This window comes from Pelodiscus sinensis, chromosome 4, assembly GCF_049634645.1.
Source record: "Pelodiscus sinensis isolate JC-2024 chromosome 4, ASM4963464v1, whole genome shotgun sequence".
Classification (NCBI taxonomy): domain Eukaryota; kingdom Metazoa; phylum Chordata; order Testudines; family Trionychidae; genus Pelodiscus; species Pelodiscus sinensis.
In genome coordinates, this window is record NC_134714.1 from 13,979,307 (window position 1) to 14,000,936 (window position 21,630).

The 21,630-nt window shown below is 39.3% G+C and overlaps 1 protein-coding gene across 2 annotated transcripts in view; it reads left to right on the top strand.

Annotated features, from left to right (window-relative positions):
• The window catches only part of HIF1A (hypoxia inducible factor 1 subunit alpha), a 45,663-nt gene extending 24,505 nt beyond the window's left edge, over positions 1-21,158 (top strand). For both annotated transcript variants that reach the window (XM_075926365.1, XM_075926366.1), the window contains exons 2-15: positions 1,655-1,845; positions 3,439-3,584; positions 3,683-3,767; positions 6,133-6,245; positions 7,360-7,562; positions 9,178-9,284; positions 9,462-9,609; positions 10,801-11,021; positions 11,206-11,486; positions 12,043-12,165; positions 12,424-12,818; positions 13,808-13,916; positions 19,516-19,639; positions 19,788-21,158. In XM_075926365.1, coding sequence (XP_075782480.1) covers positions 1,655-1,845; positions 3,439-3,584; positions 3,683-3,767; positions 6,133-6,245; positions 7,360-7,562; positions 9,178-9,284; positions 9,462-9,609; positions 10,801-11,021; positions 11,206-11,486; positions 12,043-12,165; positions 12,424-12,818; positions 13,808-13,916; positions 19,516-19,639; positions 19,788-19,939 — 2,398 coding nt within the window. In that variant the 3' untranslated portion in view covers positions 19,940-21,158. The remainder of the gene's footprint in view (positions 1-1,654; positions 1,846-3,438; positions 3,585-3,682; positions 3,768-6,132; positions 6,246-7,359; positions 7,563-9,177; positions 9,285-9,461; positions 9,610-10,800; positions 11,022-11,205; positions 11,487-12,042; positions 12,166-12,423; positions 12,819-13,807; positions 13,917-19,515; positions 19,640-19,787) is intronic.
• The last annotated feature ends 472 nt before the right edge of the window (positions 21,159-21,630 follow it).

Below are 21,630 nucleotides of genomic sequence, written 5' to 3' on the forward strand. Positions count from 1 at the left end.
TACTAAAAGAATGTACATTCATACTAATAGGTTCGGTAGGATCAGTCCTTCTACTCCCCACCCCAAGCTGATTCCTTGTGCGCTCACAAGTTCATCACAGTTCTGAAGTACCACCAAGTAGGCCTGGTCGTCCATCCCTACCCTGAGTACTGGGTACCCTGTGGACCAGGCATCCTGCCTGTTTGCTGAATCAGGAAGATGTTAAAATTCAAGTTAGTATATAATCAGGCTAATTATACAAAACTCACTTATTTTTATGCTGGCCCCCAGAAAATACTCTTGAACTAGTATAGTCTTGCTTCTCCAGGGGGACAGTTGATAATGGAGGAAGTGCATTAGTCTTCCCACCCCCGTTCTCTCCTAGATACATACAGTGACACACCATTACTTTTTAATGTACCCCAAATGTATTCACCCTAATTCCATATTTTTTAAGACTGTTGTCCATCTCTCCAGCCTTGCTGCCTGCCCAGTCATTTTCTGATTATAACTTAGTGTGTGCGTTCCAGCAGAGGTGAGTTTTAAGGAAGGACTTGAAGGTGTACTGACTTTACAGATTGTAACTGGAAGTTTTCCCCAGTTGTGAGGACCAGCATAGGGGAGAGTAGAGATGTGTCTGATGGAGGAAAAGGAGGATTAGGCAATCAGGCTGGCATCTTTGGCAGAGCCCACTTTGTGCAGATAGGTCAGATAGGAAGGGATGAAGGAGCTGAATTATGAAGTGCTTTGTAAGTAGAAACAGGAAGTAGGTGCCTGATGCATTAGGAGAAGGACCAATAAAGGGATTTAAAGTGTGTGTATGAGGTAGACAGAGCAACAAATAAAAAATAATTATAGCAGCTGTATTCTGTCTGAATTTGAAGGGGAGGTGGGGACAGGGCAACTTTAGCAGCATTGAGACCAGAGGAACTCACTATGATTGAGGTATGAGATGACCAGGGTGTTTGGACAAGAGATCAGCAGTGTGTGTAGAAAAGTTCATGTCTTGTGTATGTGGAGGGAAAAGCTGCAAGATTTAGACGAGGTCTGAAGAGGTGGGTAAAAGAATGGAGTCAAATATAAAGACAAGATTATAGACTCTGACGGTAGGGCAGCAGTGTTGTCCATCATGACAGAGAAAAAGAAGAAAGGCGCATGCAATAGAGCTCCTGTTCTTTCACCTGTTTGTCAGTTAAAAATTAAACTGATTAGGTGAATATAATGAAACTGCACTAGCACAGTAATTTGAATGTCAGAAGAATGGTACATGCTGCTTTTAAACAAACTTTGGGGATGGGGGGGGAGGGTTGATTTATTTATTTTGCATTTGACAGCTTAATCTTGCAACCATTATACTAAAAAATGCCCAGAATATTTCTATTGAAGCTGCTTTATGTATTGCAAATCCAAACGATCTAAACTGGATTTTGGTTTTAATCTTTTTTTTTGTTTAGTCTTGTGTCTGAGGATTTTCTGTGCCAGAAATCAGATGCATGTACAAATATGGGATAGTAACTCCCCTTAGAGGAAAGATTAAAAATATTCTTACAAAGACACAGATCATAACAAATGTACCACTCACCAGGTAGCTTAGCTATAAAGGTGGAAAGAATGTGCTTGTCACTGATATAACGTTACCGCCAATATATGTTAATCTGTAATTTTATTCATACAGGATTAGCTCAGATCGGAGAAAGGAGAAGTCTAGAGATGCAGCCAGATGCAGAAGAAGCAAGGAATCAGAAGTCTTCTATGAACTTGCTCACCAGCTGCCTCTTCCTCATACAGTGAGCGCACACCTTGATAAGGCTTCCATTATGAGGCTGACAATCAGCTACCTACGCATGAGAAAGCTGTTAGACTCAAGTAAGTGCATACATTTATTGTAGCTTACCAACAGAGGCCGGGGAGGGGTCTAAGCACTTACAAAATCTTTTGTGTCTATGAATGAGAGAGCAGTAAACATTTTTAACAGCTAATGTTAGTGATCTGAACTTGCTCTATCCCTTTTACATTGGTTAAAGAGATCCCTATCCATGAAGACACTGGAAAAACTAGAACTACAGCTTTTATTGTGGGGCTTTGAGAGATTAGATAGATACATTCAGGATGATGAGGGCCTAAACCAGGGGTGGGGAACCTAAGGCCCGGGAGGGGAGGGGGGGGGGGAATGGATGCAGCCCTGGCTTGCTTGAATCCAGCCCCTGAGGCAGCGGGGGGGGGGGGGGGGGGCACGCTAGTGAGAGGTGGTTCTTTGTTTTTTTTCTCACTTGTGTACAACCCCCGATTGATTTTTCTTGTGGGTCAGTGGCCCTGACCCCAAAAAGTTCCCCACTCCTGGCCTAAACTGTAATGTACACTCTATTTTTTTCATACTTATTCCTGATGTCTCTTGGATCCCTAAAGATTAGTAACACACATTTTTTTTTTAAAACTCAGTTGTGACCCCCCCCCCCCCCCTCCTTCCGGAAATTCAGGGTCTTGAGTTTCTTGGAATAAAACTTCACACCATCTCCCTTCTGCCTACTCAGCATTGTGAGAAGGGGGAGATACCACAGACTGGATGTAAAATTTGTTCAATCAGTTAACCATTAAGTTTAACAAGTTAGCTGAATAAACAGGAAGGGGGAGGGGGCGCAACAGGCATATGGAGCGCTGCCCTGCCCTGCCCTGCTCACCACCCCCTGCCCCCTATTGCCGTGGACAGGGGCTGCTCTGGCCAGACTGAAGTGCTCCTGCCTATGGCAAGCCCTGTGGGACTGCAGCTGCCCCCTTCCTTATGTGTAATGGTTGGGGAGGGAGCTGCTTCAACCCCCACCGGTTAACTGTAGCCGAGACATTAACATCCTTACCCGGGACAAGTCTGAGAAACTGAGATCTAGTTGGTAATCTAAGACTAGGTTTGCTAACTTTGAGTATCACTGTTTAAATTAAACTGTTGAAAACAATTGTATGTTATACTCCTCTTAGTAATAATAGGTGTTTTAGAAAAAATCCACTAACCTAGTGGTAGCAATGGGGAGTGACTGCTGCATAACTGAGATGTTAGTAGTTTAAACTCTGTATAATGGAGGGCACATCTAATCAGTGGTAGGTAAATAAGTGGCACTTACTACAATGTTAAATGTGAATGACATAACTTTTTTTGTCATTTAATTCTGATATAGTTAAAAGTTTAAAAGAAGAAATGGATCAATGTAAAATTCAGCAACTGTTGCTCTTATTTTGGCATTTTTCAGCATAGTATGTGGTATTACTAAGTTTTTACCAGACACTTCTTGAATGTTTCCATTCTTAAGCGAGATGCTTAATCAAGACAGCCATCTCTCCACCTAAGTATGCCAGTAAGAGAATTTTGCTGTCTTACATGAGCAACCTGTCAAACTAGCTGCTAATGTGTGATGACTTCAAGCATCAAAGTGTGGTTCATCTAAACAATAAATATATGGGCTCTTCTAGGTGACCTGGAGACAGAAGCCAAAATGGAGAAGGAGATGAATTGCTTTTACTTAAAAGCCCTTGATGGATTTGTCATGGTTCTTTCCGAGGATGGTGACATGATTTACATGTCTGAAAATGTGAACAAGTGTATGGGCCTCACTCAGGTGAAATATTGACATGTATTTAAATACAATTACAATGTTGTGCCTACTGTATATTCAAGAATACTCAGAGCTACTGTCACACTCTTTTATTTCCACAGTTTGAGCTGACCGGGCACAGTGTGTTCGATTTTACCCATCCATGTGACCACGAAGAGCTGAAAGAAATGCTTACGCACAGAAATGGTGAGAAGAGGTTTCTGTTTATTAATGACAGATGATTTCTAATCAGTATTATAGTCAGGAGCTGATACTAGCAGTTTTAATATTTACTCGAATAGCAAAATGCCTGAATCCGCCGTTGTTTCATTACTGAGACTTCTATGGATTCTTTAGAATTGGAACCAAAGGTGTATTAAAGAATAAAATAACCATGAAGGAAAATAAGAATCAATAGAACTACTTGCTACACTTCACTTCTTGGATTGAGCCACAAATCTAGTTGAAACACTATAGTAAGTGGAGTCAAACAGCTGAAGTTCTCCCAAGACCTCATGCTACTTGGAGGGATGGATGTTCTGAGAGATGAGTTCCTCAGTAGTGCTTAAAAACTCTTAATTATTAAAGATGGAAGGAATGAAAATGCCTAAAAGACAATACATATTTAGAGGTAGGGAACGTGTAAAGAAAACCTTTTAGTTGATAACAGAAGATTTGAAGAAAATTAGTCCAATTGATGATAAATCTGTATTGATCATGGAATGTCTGTGCAGGGCACATTGATGGCAGATCTTAGGTTCTCCAAAAAGGTATAAAAGGAATCATGCAGTAGCTGTATACCTTTCAGTTTATTTAGATCTTGTTTCTTGCTTTGGCGTGAATTTAGGAATAACCAAAAATTTTAAATTACATTGAAACTTTAGCTAATACTGGTCTCCGCTGTTGCTTCACTTCAGTTCTTTATTCTGTAGTTAGCAGCTTTTTGACCCAATGTATTTCCTCAGGGTTGTTCCCCTCTGGTTTGAAATGGAACACTCATCCATCCCATTTTCTCCAACTTCACTAGTGAAAATTAAAATTTCCACAATCCTCCTACTCATCAGCCATTTGCAAGCTCAGTATTGACTGGCCAATGTGAGTTAGCTACTGTATTTCCACTGCAGTAAATAAACAGTTCAGGTATTGGGTTTGTGGCAGTCAAGCAAAGCAACTGTGCTTATTGAAGGGGAAAACATCACTGAGGGTTGGATTATGTTGCAGTTGGGGTTTAATTTCCAACTTGGGTAGATGTATATGTGCTAGGTTTGATCGTGATAGCATGTGAGAGAGAGCAGTGTAGCTATAGTGGCTTAGGAGATGGCTTGGGCTAGCTGTCTGAACACTTACCTAAGGTCTCAGACAAGATTGTCCTCAGATTGTCCAGGACTGCTATGTGCATTGCTGAGGCTGCATTGCTATTTTCAGTGCACTGGATCAAAGATAGCACAGATACGTCCACCTGAATTGTTCTCCTTCCTCGAGTCCCTGGAATGATTAAACAGTGGCTGATTATAAATTCCTACGTCATCAAAATGCTTAGGACTTGATTCTGTGTTCTGACACCAGTGTAAATCAGGAATGACTCTGAAATCAGTGGAGAAGACTTGTTCAAAGCTAGTGTAAAAGGAAAAATGGGCCCTTTTAATATTAATACTGTGTTTGGATTTGTGTTTTGTTTTGTTTTTTAGTTTTCTAAATCTTCCTACCATCATCACTAATCTATGCATTCATTCAATGCTGAGCTGGATCTTTTTAGGCAATTAAATGCTTGAATAGATGCTGCATTGCATATAGCAGTATATAAACAGGCTTCTTACGAAGATAAGTTCTTTTTTAACGACTGCAGTTTCATAAGTAATATGAATAATGTAGACCAGTCCTGGCAAGTCTAAATTAGCCAGTTTTCCACATTGCTTCCTGTTCTGGCTCACATATGACAGAATTATTAATCAATTTCCAATCTTGGAGCTAAATATTGCTGTGTAGGTTTATACAGGTATAACTGAAGCTAAACTTTTGGCTACCAGAAACATTACTGCAGAAAGGGACTTAGAGACCATAGTGGACCACAAGCTAAATTATAAGTCAAAAGTCTGACACGGTTGCAAAAAAAGCAAATATCATTCTCAGATGCATTAACAGGAGTGTTGTAAGCAAGACATGAGAAGTCTGGTCTTCCACTCTACTCTGTGCAGGTTAGACATCAACTGTACTATGTACAGTTCTGAGTGCTACGTTTCAGGAAAGATGTGGAAAAACTGGAGAGGATACTGAAAAAAGAGCACCTTCAAATCAGGGGGTTACTATAAATGGGATTTTGAATCTATCCTGTTTTTGCAAGACTAGCATTGCAATTTCCTTTTCTGCCCAGCTCAGAGTAAAAAACACCCAAAAACTCCTCAGAACCAAAATGAGGTCAGGCCTCCGATCATACATCAGTCATATAAAAATAAACATTTCATCCCTACTTTTAGGTGCTCTTTATTCTAGTCGCATAGCTAGTTTTGTTGCACTTATTTGCAGCATGTGAAAGTGAAAGAGTACTCACCTTTTGCTTAATACTTTTTATTAGGTCTTGTGAAAAAGGGCAAAGAACAGAATACAGAGCGTAGCTTTTTCCTCAGAATGAAGTGCACACTGACCAGCAGGGGAAGGACAGTGAATATAAAGTCTGCAACCTGGAAGGTAACCAACTATGGGGTATACATGAATACTGATGCTTTTCAGACTTCATCAGGTGCTAATATACACATTTAAAATAGAGTATAAAATAATTAGCTTGCAGCAGTGCAAGTTAGCATTCTCCAGCTTTTAGCTGATTTGGTAAAACCTAAAGTACACTCTTCAGTTCTTCAAATCTGCTGCCTTGTATCTTTGGATCTAGGATGTAACTGAAAGTTCATTTTAAACATGAAGTTGTTTTTTTTTAATACCGAGCTTCCAACTTAAATCAGGAGTCACTAATAATTAAAATATTTGTGAGATGCTTCTTGCTCTTGCATAGACTTAACTAGAGTTACATCATCATGATGACTGATTCCGATTGATTTTGGTATCATAGTCAAGATAACATTGTGAAGGAGCATTCTTCTTTTACTGGTTTCCCCCCCACACATGCACTCCCATAACTGGAATAAAATATAGCTAATTTGAGTCTTAAAATGGATCCATCTTCTCTCCCAGATAAAATAATCATATTTCATATATCTACTGACTGCATTCTGTTCAGAAAGGGTTTTCATGGCTTTTCACAGTTTTACATATTTATGATCGACTCCCCATTCATACAGACAATTCTGATTTCAGACTTGTAGGGAGGCAGAAAGTGATTGCCAGGGTTTTGTTTTTAGGAATATTTAGAGTATGTTAGGACAAAGGTAGGAGAGAGTTCCCACAAAGCAAAATACAGCTTTGTCTTCTCTGTTCCAAACAGAAATATAAGCTGTCACTCTGTGTTTCCAATTGAACTAAAAGCAAACACCATCTGCTGATGCACTCAGCTGTTGGACTACAAGAGCAATTTTCAGAAGTGACTCAGTTTTTTTAGTATACATTAAATGAATTTAAAAAGGGAAAAGTTGCTAAATCAACTTAACTTTCTTTTATATGCATTGTATAAGTGGGAAGGAATTTATTATAAATTACTTGAATGCTGCTATTACATTTTAGTTATTGGCACCAATAATTCACCTAAGAAAGAGGAAGAAAAGAAAGCCACTGCCCACTTACAAAACTAAAAGCATTGTAATGTCAATATCCTTTTCCAATACCAGTAACTTAAATGTGGTTTTTTCTGTAGGTACTTCATTGCACAGGGCATGTTCGAGTGTATGATACCTGCAATAATCAGACTCACTGTGGATATAAAAAGCCTCCTATGACATGCTTGGTGTTGATCTGCGTACCTATTCCTCATCCATCAAACATTGAAGTCCCTTTGGACAGTAAGACATTCCTCAGTCGCCACAGCCTGGATATGAAATTTTCATATTGTGATGAAAGGTAAAGCCAAATAAAAGCTCTGACACACACACACACACACACACACACACACACACACACACACACTTGTGGTTAGTTTTATTTCTTAATTTTTTTTACCCTTCTATAAAACTAAGTTCATGTGTGATACTTCAGGTTTTACTAGCTTGTCATTTAAGTAATTGGTCCATATATTTTATATAAACCCTGGTTTTTACCTGAGACATTTACATTAAGGAAATAATTCCTGAATGGAATCATAACTTATGGAACCATTTGAATAGGTGAAATAGTATCTTTCATCCTCAAGGAGCCAAAGGCACTTGAAAAATTAGATACTTTTTCATAAACATCAGTAACGTGCAGCCACCTCTGAGGTGTAATGTGGTTGCTAATGTCCATGTTTTATATTTCTCTCTCAACCTTTTGCATGTGGGTAGTTGACCCCCTCTGAGCAAAATGCATTTATCTAACATGCTCATTGAAAATCTGAGTGTTTCAAGTTCTGAATATGGAATAAATAACTTTACAACATTTAAAACGCAGATCAGTACCAGTGCATACTATTTGCTTCTTATTGATAGCTTGCTTTTGATATTTGGATAGAATAAGCACTGGTGAAAGATTGCTTCTTCTAATATAAACTGTCGCTTTTTCAGGTTGCTGTTAGTCAAGCAGATATTGCATGTTAGAACAGGTTTGCATGTCAGAACTTATTTATATGCACAAAGTGCACCAATCTATCCCATTAAGTGAAAAGTGCAGTTGGTGTGTTCTGTGGCTTTTCTTTTGGCATCCTTAAAATGAGTGTTCTTGTTTTTTGTTCTGAGAGCAACACTGCCATCTAGAGGCTAAAAAGAATGTGATTTTGATTTAAATATTTTAAAGACTTTTTGACTTGCAAAAAAGTGAAAAATTGTCAGGATTGCTGAAATTTCAGATTCTTATTCCTCTTAAATTAACAATTACAGAATAAAATAGTGTGCAGCTGGCATAATGTCCTACATATATTTGATTTAATTTCTGAATATAGTATTAGCAAGACAAGGGGTGTGACTATAATATAAGCACAAGTTGAATACTGCATGCTGTAAACCATTGTCCTATATTTAGCTAGAAAAAACTGAGATTAGATTTTAATAACCAAAGCAGAGGTTTATGAACATTCTGCCTAGCAGCAAAATTGTGCCTGAAAATCCTAGGGGAATAGGACTATGGAACTTTTTAGTTGGGCAGACATCAGGAGAGAAGTTCCCTCTTTAATCCTGCTTTAAAGGAGAACTCAATTTAAACACACCACTGTAGCTGGCAGTGTATTCATTTGGGTGTTTCTGGTTTGGAAAATATTCTCTTTAGAGCCATTAATATCTAAATTAAATCCTAAAAATAAATGGTTAGCCAAGTGGTCTTGGATGCAGCACTGTGTTCTTGGTGATACTATAACTGACAGCCAGAAGCTGGGACTGGTGAAAGTATGGATCGCTCAGTTATTCTGTTCGTTCTCTCTGAAGCACTGGTAGAAGTTGCTGTTGGATATTGGGCTTGGATGTATCATTGGTCTGATCCAGTAGGGCCATTCTTATATTATCCACCTATTTCTGCTTTCACTTAACTTTTATTTTTTTTCAATTTAAAGAATTACAGAGCTGATGGGATACGAGCCAGAAGAACTCTTGGGTCGCTCCATCTATGAATACTATCATGCTCTGGACTCTGATCATCTGACCAAAACACATCATGATAGTAAGTGGAAAGAGACCTATAACTCTGGAACTTAGGCCCTTCAGATAAGATAGCGTATGGGAGGGCAGAACCACTTGAAAGGTTTTAATACAAGTGGGGATCTGAAGAGATTAATGTATATTTTTGGTTTGGAAGAACGAAGTAACTTTATCGCTAAAGTTGATCTTTCTTCTTTAGTGTTTGCTAAAGGGCAAGTGACTACAGGACAGTACAGAATGCTTGCTAAACACGGTGGATATGTCTGGGTTGAAACTCAAGCAACTGTTATATACAGCACTAAGAACTCCCAGCCACAGTGCATAGTGTGTGTAAACTACGTCTTGAGGTAAGCTGTGGGTAGTTTAACTTTTTGAATGTTTCTTTATTATAGACTTAGCCAAAGCCCAATGGTGCTGGGTCAGTTTACAACAGTGGAGGATCTGACCTCCTGTTAGATAGTAAGTGCCAGAACCTATCTCCTTTACAAGTAACATTTTGCAATTGCCTAGAAAATTGTCAGTTATCTGGGTAAAAGGAGTGATGAACTGGGGAGTAGAGTCACTCTTTAACTTCAGTGGGAATTCTAGGTGTAAGTTAATGGGGAAATCTGAATGTAGAAGAGGGTAGTCTCTGCCCAGGTTCCTGGGTGTCATGGTGATGGATTTGTTCAAAGCCTAGATCAGTGGCAGGTGATTAACCAGCCTGCAGGCCAGACACAATTCACCAGGGTTAGCCCCTGATGGGCCACCACCACTTTATTTACCTGCAGATACAGGCACTTGCCACTCCCGTTGACTGCAGATCACCATTCCCGGCCAGTGGGGGCTGTGGGAAGTGATGTCCTGGTCTGTGCTGTTTTCCACAGTTTGTTGGCTGGTTACAGTGATCTGCAGCCAATAGGAGTTGCAAGTGCTTGTACCTGTAGAAGTGGCCCATCCCTGGCGAACCACCTTCTGCCTATTGCCCATCCATGGCCTAGATAGATGTCCAATCTCCAGTTACCTTTGTCCAGAGTTCAGTATCCTGTGTGTGGTGGTGTAACTTAGAACATTAATAGTTTAAAATATAACGGTTCAATCACTGTGGGGCTTTTTTTGGTTTTGTTCTGTTTACTCAAAACTTTATAACTTTTTCACTGGTAAAAATAACCGCATTGCTAATGTTGACTGCAACTTTCTGGTTTTGGAAATCTTTTGAGCTTCAAAATTGTGATAACCACTAAGACAGCCTATATTGTAGTTAAATGGCTAAAAGATTTCCATTTCTGTTTGGTATTTATTAGATCAGTTTATTACTGATGTTTTCATAAGGCACAGCTATCCTAATTACATAAAATGATCCTTTTTATACCATCACAGTTAATTGCAGAGAAAATTGAATTTGAGGGCAGTAACAGAATCTTTAAAACTCCTGTGTTAATGAAAATACATACAACACGAGCAAAAAGAAATAAAATAAAATTGGCAGAATCACTTCTAAACTTCCCATGAGCTGCAGCTGCTCTTTAAAGAATAATTTTCCTTTTTGTTTTTGACAGTGAAATTGTGCAGGAGGAGTTATTCTTTTCCCTTGGGCAAACTGAGCGCGTGCTGAAGCCAGTGGAGTCGGTTGATATGAACATGACCAAAATATTCAGCAAGGCTGACCTAGAAGATTCTAACAGTCTCTTTGAAAAACTGAAAAAGGAACCTGATGCTTTAACTTTGCTTGCGCCAGCTCCTGGAGACACGATTATCTCTTTAGATTTCGACAGTAATGGTGGGTTTGTGTTAAATTCAGAGTCTATTGATTGATGATGATGATGTGTGATAAAATAAACACGAGAAAATAACTTGCCAGTATCACTTGCCTAACAAAATATTTCAGCTGCTGTTGTTTAATGAGGTCCATAGACACACTCAACGCTTTTACTTAGGTTGATGGTTTTTTTTAATTTTTGTAGAGTCTGATGAGCAACAATTTGATGAAGTTCCTTTGTATAATGATGTAATGCTCCCCTCATCCAGTGAGAAATTGCAGAATATAAATTTGGCAATATCCCCCCTGCCTGCCTCTGAAACTACAAAGCCACTTCGTAGCAATGCTGACCCTGCACTCAATAGAGAAGTTGTATCAAAGCTGGAGTCAAATACAGAGCCACTAGAGCTTGCATTTTCCAGTCGGCCGAGGCAAGAACAGCCATCCAGCCCTTCTGATACAAGCACCAACCAAAGTTCACCTGAGGTCAGTCATGCCATTTGGGGAGATAATCATCAAAATATGTGTCGTAGGCTTTTGAGTAAATTTCTCAAGACAACATGGCGTGGACTGAGTTTTTAGAATATTTGCCTATTATTTTAATTGTGGCTGTATAATCTTATAGCATAGCCTGTCAAAAGATTACTTTTCAGTTTGAAAGCTATATATTCAGTTTTTAATAATTAGAGATTAAAAGTGCATATGAAATGTGTGACTGTTTTAAGTACAAACAGCTTAAGATTTGAAGTCTGTTTGTTGCAATTTAATGAGTGAGGTATAGCAAATCAGTGTGTAAACTTTTGACACACATACCTGTTCTACAGTGCCCAAACTGTGGCTGTCTGTTAAAACTCATGATGGTGAAAACTCTGGGTTCATTTAGATGAATGCAAATACTATCCAGTCCTATTAAATGTTTGCTCTTCTATTTTGGCTGCGCATTATGTGTCCTTTAAAGTGAAGCTATAGACATAATGCAAAATAACCCAATGTTGAACCAATGGAAAACGTGTACTTAAAACTGATTGAATTGTCTTGACAGCCCCATAGTCCCAATGACTATTGCTTTGATGTGGATAATGACATGGCTAATGAGTTTAAGTTGGAATTAGTGGAAAAACTCTTTGCAATAGACACAGAAGCGAAAAATCCTTTCTCTACTCAGGTATGTACGTTAAGTTAAACTTACATGTCATCTTAAGCCTGTCCTAGTAGTGAATGTTAAACAACCAAAGACTTGGTAGCTAATTTCTAAATAGTTTGAGATATTTAGAAAAACAAAACAAACGGCTCTCACAATGCACTATTCCACAGGCTTGGGGAGAGAGGAAATGGTAGACTGTTTATAGATCCATGAAAGGCATTCCTGGGTCTTGCACAGATACACTAGAAACTTTATTTACCCGTTTTATTATTCTTTCAGGAAACGGATTTAGATTTGGAGATGTTAGCTCCTTACATCCCAATGGATGATGACTTCCAGTTACGATCCTTTGATCAACCACCTCCACTTGAAAGTGGTTGTGCTAACTCTCAGAATGTGGCCAGCACCGTATTTCACCAAACTCAGACAATATCTGCTGCCGCTGAGGAAATAATACCAGTGAAAACAGAGTGCATGGATGATGTTAAAACTCTAATAGTTGCTCAGTCTCCTGTCCTCGTAATCAATGAAATCGACAGCACCCCAGCATCACCATATGGTGGAAATCGAAGTCGAACTGCATCTCCAATCAGAGCTGGTAAAGGAACATTGGAGCAGACAGAGAAATCTTATCCAGGAACACCCAATTTGTTAACAGTCACTTTGAGTAACAGGTATTTTGAAAACAAAGCTGAAATCCTGTTATCTGTTAATTTTGAAGAAAATAGACCTGCAATACATTTTTCTGCCTGTACAGTGGATCTTTGTGTGCTGTCTTCCTTTTAAAGCACAAATTAAGCTACATAACTTGTTCAAAAAGGGATCAAAGAAGATTCTAGGTTTAGTAAACTTACTAGATCCTTAACCATTTTTGTTCTGGTTCCCTTCATACCTGAGTGGTGCAAATAACAGTCCAATAGGCCAATTATGAGAGAGTAAGGTAAGTAATGTCCTGCCCAGTTTGTGATATGATGTGATGCAGAGACATAATTATGCCTTAAGCTTACATGTTATGCTTAAAATAAGATAGAGATTTTTATTATGATACGGTGACCAAATCAGAATTTCAGTCCACTTGATAAAACAAAGTAGCTTTCTTCATGCCCGCTGTCTGCAAAACAGCAGAATGACAGACCCTTAAGCTTTTTCTGTTTTTCTGCAGAGAGGAACTTTTTAAAGGACAGCCAGTTTTCTATGTTAGGATCGGAACTAGCTGAGTTTAGGAATATTAAAATGTGTTTAAGTAACCATGTAACCATTCTGGGAGCCTGCCTATAACCATAAACGCTAATCGATGAGCCTAGCCTCATCGGTTAACTGTGTACATGGTTACACTTTCACATCCCTAGTTGAGTTAGTAGGATGTAAGAATTCTTTCCAATCATAGAAAACAGTGAATCACTCACATAGAAGATTAGTCTGAGGAATAGCCATGTTAGTCTGCAGCTTTAAAAACAGCGAGCATTCCTATGGGTCCTTGTTTCTAACAAATATATTATGTTGAAGTTGGTTTTACCCATGAAAGCTCATGATGTATTTGTTAGTCTCTAAGGTACCACAGGACTGCTCATTGTTTATAGAAGATTAGGACTTTATAAAGTATTTTTTAAAAAACTGGCTTGAGATAGTAGGAATTTTAACTGACTGTATCCATTTTTCTTAGATCTAATCCAGTGGATGAAGAACTAAATCCAAAGATGCTAGCTTTGCATAACTCTCAGAGAAAGCGAAAGATGGAATATGATGGCTCACTTTTTCAAGCAGTGGGAATTGTAAGTTTTGGTATTTTTTTTAAATTACCTTATTATTTTCAGAATTAGCTCTTGATATGGAATCTTGACTTTAGCTAGTGCCATGCAGCAAAATCCTGTGGCTACAGTAATCATTTACATTAACAGCCCATGTCTTCCTGAATACAAACCCTCTGATTTCAATTCTTTCCCAGTATCAAAACAGCCTAAAACTACCCTTTCTGACCAGACAGATGTCTCAATTAGAAGACTGGCTTTTCATTTGTGAAACAGTCACCTGGAATGTGTATGTTCTTAAATAGAAAATAAGGCATTGTAAGAATATCGCTAAAAACATCATGTTCAGCTGCTGACAATGTATGTCATTGCTTTTTTAAACTATGTCTCAGTCTCTCTCAATTGGAGAGAGTGCAAATAGCTGGAAAAGGAGCAGCATGGATTTGGGGAGAGATGCAACCTACAAAAATATATTTATAGTTCTGTACATCAGTGCTTTCTTTGGAACAAAATTACACTGTTTAGAATAGGAACATTGTGGCCGAATAGAAGCTTGAGTACGGTTTATCTTGTAGTTAGTGTTTGTACTAGGGATGCAAGTGACTAGTCAACTGATAAGCGCATGTTTATCGGCTAGTCGACTAGTGACTTGACTAGTCGCTTCTCCTCATCCTTTGCTAGCTCTATCAGAGAGGCAGCAAGGGAGGAGTGTCGACTTAAAAGCCAATCTCCCCCTCCCTCTGCAAGGGTGGGGCAGAGAGGCGGGGACTGGCCATGAGCCAGGACACCTGATTTCTGGTTCGTGCTCGGTCCTTCCTGCTGTGCTTCAGCCTTTGAAATGTATTAATAAGACCCTGGTGGCTCTAAATACATTTAAAAGGCAGAGCTACAGCGGGATTAGCTCCTGGGCCAGGAGTTAATCCCCCTGCGGGTCTGGAGTTTACCCCCTTATCAACAAATCCACTAGTCAATGGAAATTCCATTCACTGGTTGATTAGCTGATTAAACACCATTTAATATTCCTAGTTTGTATTTGTGATTAAACCATCATTTGTCCTTAACACAGCTGAAAAATTCCTTGTAAAATAGCTATGTGGTTTGTATTGTTTGTCACCCCAGTGTACTGCAGCTTTATCTAAATTCCATCTCTAGGGTTTTTTTTGGCTCAGTTTTATTTTGGGGGTTTTTACACTGTCCATCAGTATTCTGAAATCTTGGGATTTGACAAGACAGCTACGTCAAGGACAGAGAAATGTGTCTTGGGAACTTCAGAAATAGGCAATGAGAAATGTCACTTGTCAGATAAAATTCCATTTCTTTTAAAAACTTCAAGTTAGTTCTCTGCCATGGCCTGCATCTCGAGACTCTCTCTTTCTGATTCTTTGATCTATAATAAGTTCAGTCTTAGAATATGTCTGTGGAGCAAAAACCAAAAAGCCGCTATGGCAGCAGTTCTCATAGCAAGGGTCAACTGACATGGGCTCTCATTGCAGGGTTAAAAAGAGCAGCATAGACGTGTCAATTCTGGTAGGCACATGGGCTCCACAGGTCTCCCTCTGCTTGGCTGGGTTTCAGAGTGTGAGCCTCAGTGTCTACACTGCTGTGTTTAGTCCCAAAGCACAAGCCCTGTAGGCTTGAAATCAGTTAGCCTGGGCTCTAAGACTTGCTGCCAAGGTTTTTTTTGTTTTGCTATGTTGTCTGCTCTAGAGTACAAGCAAGCTTGCCAGGTGTCTAGTTTTTGGCTGGAAGGTCCAGTCAGAGAGGGCACCTGGCAGCGTCTTGTCAGCCAAGCTGTCCAAACATTAAAAATTGGGTTACTAGCTATAACCGGCTCTGGCCATTGCAGGGCAGGAAGAGCCCTGGGGTGGGGCCTAGAAGAGCTGCTCATGGAGAGAGGTGGCTGGCTGTCTCTTGACCAGCCCCAGTTTCTCCAGCAGAGAGGTTGTGTGGAAAGAATCCCCATTTTGCTCTGATGTTTTCCCTGGCCTCTTGCTTCAGGGACTGACACATCCCCATGCCCTTTCACACCACAGTTAGGCAGACTCCACATCAGCGCCTTCCAGGCCAACTCTGCAAGTACAAAGTGAATTACAGGTTGGGGGAAGAAACCAGTCTGGTGGGAGCAAGCAGGCTTCCGGGAACTGGGTGAGGCAGGGTGTCTGCTTTTCAACAGTTGGAAACCCTAAGTGCAAGTGTGTTTTTCTTTCAAATTGTGAAGTCTCCTTGCTTTGGAATGACTGCTTATGTTTTGAGTACAAAATATCTGAACTCTCCTCTCCCAGAAAGCTGGGGGGAACTTGTTCTACATCCAGTTCTTCTATAAAGTTCCTGCAGTTTAAGTGGTGTTAGTATTTGTTATGTAATTTAGAAACTCTTGTTTTTACTCTCCTTAGAGTCTCTTAATATTTTAATTTTAAAAAAATCCAGCATTGTCTCTTCTTTCTTTTTACTCTCTACATTCTTAGGCATGTTTGCTTGTTTTTTCCGATAGAGAACAGTGAATTCTTAAGACTATCAGGGTACGTCTAGACTACATGCCTCTGGCGACAAAGGCATGTAGATTAGACTACCCGGCATAGGAAAATGAAGCGGTGATTTAAATAATCGCCGCTTCATTTTCCTATGCCGGGTAGTCTAGAAGTACCCTCAGTGTTCTAATGCCTTTTGCTACCTTTGTCTTACATATTGTTGTTGTGGTTGCCATATTTTTCCAATTTAGGCCATTTCAACCAATAATGTCAATGATAAAATAGAAAATAATCTATGCTACAGTCATGTATTCCACAAAGCTGCTATCATTAAGGTTGTATTAAGGTTTCCATTTATACGGTGCCTCATCCTTTTCACATTCATCATTTTCTCAGTTTCTCCTTTTAGCTAAAATTTATTATTGATGATTGTCTCTGCTTAAAGGCAACTTCTCTCTGTTCTTGAACAGGTTGAACCCCTCTAATCCGGTACCCTTGGGACCTGACCAGTGCCAAACCAGAGAATTTGCTAGACCATGGGAGGTCAATATTGTTTAGCAGCATTACCAACACCTCCACTGCTTTTACTGGGCTCTTAGAAGACATTTAGGTGTAAATTAGAGCTAAATAACAACACAGAACACAGAGAGCCAGGACTGGTGGCTGTACACACATTTTATGGGACCTTGGGAAATGTGGCTACACCCATGATAAGTGGACATCCAGCTAACTAAAACCATGCCAGACCACAGATATTGCCAGAGCAGAGAGTACCGGACTAGAGAGGTTCAATCTGTATTTGAAAAATTTTTGCACAAACCTTTACATAGCCTTTTTTAGCACCATAGCATATGCCCCACTGTCGACTGGGTTCTGAGAATCTTTGCCATGGACTGCTGCTTGCTGTGTAGGTTTTTTTTAAGCATTGTTTTAATAAGATTTCAGAGTGAATTAAGCAAAAGTTAAGAAATGTAGCGTGATGTGAACTGCTCTGTTGCGTGCGTGCACACAAATCCAACCAGCTATGGTGTAGTGTGACTGAATAAATCTTACTATGAAAACGTAATCTTTAAGTCTTCTAACTGTTGAATCATTCATTTGTAACTTTTTTACACCAAAGGCAGTTTTTCTTGTTTATATAGATTTTACATATGCAGAAAATGCAACATACCTGAATATTTAAGTCTCTGGGATGTTCACATTCCACTGGCTTTACCCTTCATGCTTCACAGCCATCTACCAGAAAAAGGTCAGAATTTCCAAATCCAGGCACTAGTATTATCACCCTTGTCTACTGTTGCCCAGCTCCTAAGCATTTCTGTAGATGGTTGGCTTTCCCTTTCTTACCTGCTGGTTTTAGCAGACCTGTTTTCATACTTACTCCAGAAGGCAATAACTTTCCTACTGAGACCCAGAGCCTTCTGCTGTGTTCTGTGCTCCAGATTTTTTTGCCTGCTGCTGTTACAAGTGATTCTAGAACCACACCTGTGATTGAATGGGTCAGGATTCCACATTGGTAGGGCCCTACCAAATTCAGTCCTTTTTTATCAGTTCCATGGCCACGGGGTTTTTAAGTGTATCAGTTTCTTGGTTTTAGATATTTACATCAGACATTTCACAGCATTGTAAACATGGGGGTCGCAACCCAAAAGGTTCCTAGAAGTGAGTCTACTCTCACCCTGTCTAGCCGGGATAAGAACGGCCATACTGGGTCAGACCAAAGGTCCTTCTAGCCCAGTATCTTGTCTGCCGACAGTGGCCAACACCAGGTGTCCCAGAAAGGGTGGACCGAAGACAATGATCAAGTGATTTGTCTCCTGCCATCTCTCTCCAGCCTCTGACAAACAGAGGCCAAGAACACCATTTTATCCCCTGGCTAATAGCCTTTTATGGACCTAACTTCCATGAAATTATCTAGGTTCTCTTTAAACTGTTATAGTCCTAGCCTTCACAGCCTCCTCTGGCAAGGAGTTCCACAGGTTGACTACATGCTGTGTGAAGAAGAACTTTCTTTTATTAGTCTTGAACCTGCTCCCCATTAATTTCATTTGGCGTCCCCTAGTTCTTCTATTTAGGGAACTAACAAATAACTTTTCTTTATCGGCCCTCTCCACACCACTCATGATTTTATAGACCTCTATCATATCCCCCCTCAGTCTCCTCTTTTCTAAACTGAAAAGTCCCAGTCGCTTTAACCTCTCCTCATATGGGACCCGTTCCAAACCCCTAATCATTTTAGTTGCCCTTTTCTGAACCCTTTCCAAGGCCAAAATATCTTTTTTGAGGTGAGGAGACCACATCTGTACACAGTATTCAAGATGTGGGCGTGGCTAGGAGCCTCCAACTGGGACACTTCCAGGAGCCATGGGGTAGATCAGATATCACGGGAAAAGGTTTTTCATGGCAGTGAGACTAGTAGAGCTCCACACCGTGGCAATGAGAACAAAAGAGAGGAGGCAGCTAGGCAGGGAGGCAAGATGATTGGCATAGGGATGCAAAATTCACACAATAACTTAATATAAAAATCATGTAACCTTTTTTGCATGTGGGAAGTAGGAACACTAGTAATACTATATCAGTTCCTCTCCTCCTATATAGAGAGATTTCCATCCTCTTCAGTGATCTCTGCTGCTTCCTCAGACAATGGGTAAAAAAGTAGTAAGCAGTGGTTGGGTGTGAATGCGCGCACACACACACACTCTCTGTCTCTGTCTAAGGGTGATGCTTGGTTTTATTAAAACCAAGGTTATCTCCTTCTTAGGCCATGTCGACACGAAATGGAAGATCACAGCTGCCACAATCGATCTTCCGGAGTTCGATTTAGCGAGTCTAGTTTAAGTGTTTGCTCCTGTGGGCTTCCCACAGTGGGGACAGCGGGGAAATGCGAAACAAGGTACTGTACGTTGACTTCAGCTACACAATTTATGTAGCTGGGATTATGTATCTTGCTTCAGCGTTCCCTCATGATGTACACTTGGCTTTAAACATGAGTCTGGAGTAATTTGCTCCAAACTTTTTTCTCTCATGTATGGAATGAATTCAGTTTTAAATAGTAGAAGCATATTGGTAACTATAGTGACAAGAACTGGTGATGATTTCCTCTTGACATTTTTGCATATAATTTACTGGGTTTTTTTGTTTGTTTGTTTTTAAAGGGGTCTTTATTCCAGCAGTCCGGTGATTGTGGAACGAATGCATCACTTTGGAAGCGTGTAAAAGGATGCAAATCTAATGGCCAGAATGGAGTTGGACAAAAGACAATCATCTTATTATCAACCGGTTAGTACTCCCATATGTAGGAGAAGGGGTGGTGGAAACTAAGTATTAAAACTGTACTGTCTGGTGGAAATCGCCTCCCCTTATAAACTAATTTGGGAAAAGTAAAATACAGTAAGTAATGTGCATTTATTTGTATCTTTCTTTCTAGATATAGCAAGTAAACTCCTAGGGCAGTCAATGGATGAGACTGGACTACCACAACTTACCAGTTATGATTGCGAAGTAAACGCTCCCATACAAGGCAGCAGAAACCTGCTACAGGGTGAAGAATTACTTAGAGCTCTGGATCAAGTTAACTGAGTTTTTTCACAATACTTGTTCTTTTTTGGACACTGGAGAATCATCACCAAAAGCAGTCTATTTATATTTTCTATATCTGATTTTAGAAGCCTGGCTACAATACTGCACTAATTCAGTTAGTTCAGTTTCAATCCCCTTTCTACTTTTACTTATTTTGACTGTCTTTTTCATATATTCTTTATGTAACAACTCAGATTATAGTGCAATTTCATAATTCTTTGGTACATACTCTTTAAGTCCATTACATTTATACATACTGGCAATAGCAGCTTTGAAATATGCACCTATTTTTAAAAACATATTTATTTTTAGGCCGGAGAGTTTCAGTGAAAGAGTCTTATCAATAAAATGTCAACACAGTAAAACTGTCAATACTTCCATCCTGCTCTTCGTAAGTAGTTGGAAGATGTATGCTTCCAGTCACTTATTTGCAAACAAATTTTTATTTTAATGATTTTTATAAGAAACAATGCTTTGCAGCAGTGCATTGTAGCCACAATCGCACAATATATTTTCTTAAAAAAATACCAGCAGTTCCTCATGCAATATAGTCTACATTTATAAAACTAGTTTTTAAGGAAAAGAACCTTTGAGGAGTTTGTTGCCTATGAAATCATGTTTAAATCTGGAGGATGTCATTGTTTTTGTCATGTTGTAATATAAACTGTGTTTCTAAATGCTGTATTATACTTATAACTGAAATGAGTCTAAGTACAAGGGAAGGGTTTTATCTGGAAAGGACTAACAGCATTTTATTTGGATACATTCTCTTAATTTACAGAGAAGGTTTGATGTTCCTAAAGTAGTCACTTTGCCAGCTCAAAAAAATCCCTACCTGTAGTTGTGAAAGTTGATGCTAATATTGTGTATCTGATATTAAAGCTAAATGTTTTGCTTACCCTGTGTGGTATAGGTGATATTTCAGGCAGATTGTAAGACATCATGCATTGTTAGCAAAGTTGCCTAGTACATCATTGAGTTGCTCAATATTTGATGTTTTGGTTTTATGCACCTTGTTGCTGTTAACATCCATATTTTCACATAGATTTCAATAACAGTATATTTTAGAAACCTTTTTATTTTGGAATAGTTTGTCTCACATCTTATTTCCTATATGTACTGTACAGATTTTTCGTTCACTCGTTCTTTTTCTCTTTGTGGTTGGATCTAACACTAACTGTATTGTCTTATTACATCAATAAACTATATGTGGACCAGGCTCTCTTGAAGTGAATTGTCTTTTGAGAATAGTGACACCTTAATTTGTTGTTTGTTTATGACCAATCAGTGTTCACTCACTTCAGTAAAAACTCTAAGGCTGTGTCTAGACTGCAGGGTTTTTTTGAAAAAAAAAGGCTACTTTTTTCGAAAAAACTTCACCTGCGTCTAGACTACAGCCGTGTTATTTCTAAATTAAATCGAAAACGCGGCTTTTCTTTCGACAGCGGTACTCTTCATTTCACGAGGAAGAACGCCTTTTTTCAAAAGTGCTCTTTCGAAAAAAGGTGTTCTTGAATGCAAACAGGACTTTTTCGAAAGAGAACATCCAGACTGCCTGGGTGCTCTTTCAAAAAAGCGGCTTGCTTTTTCGAAAGTACTGCTTGCAGTCTGGACGCTCTTTTTCGAAAGAGGCTTTTTCGAAAGTATCTTTCAAAAAATCCTCTTTTGAAAGAAGCTTGCAATCTAGACAT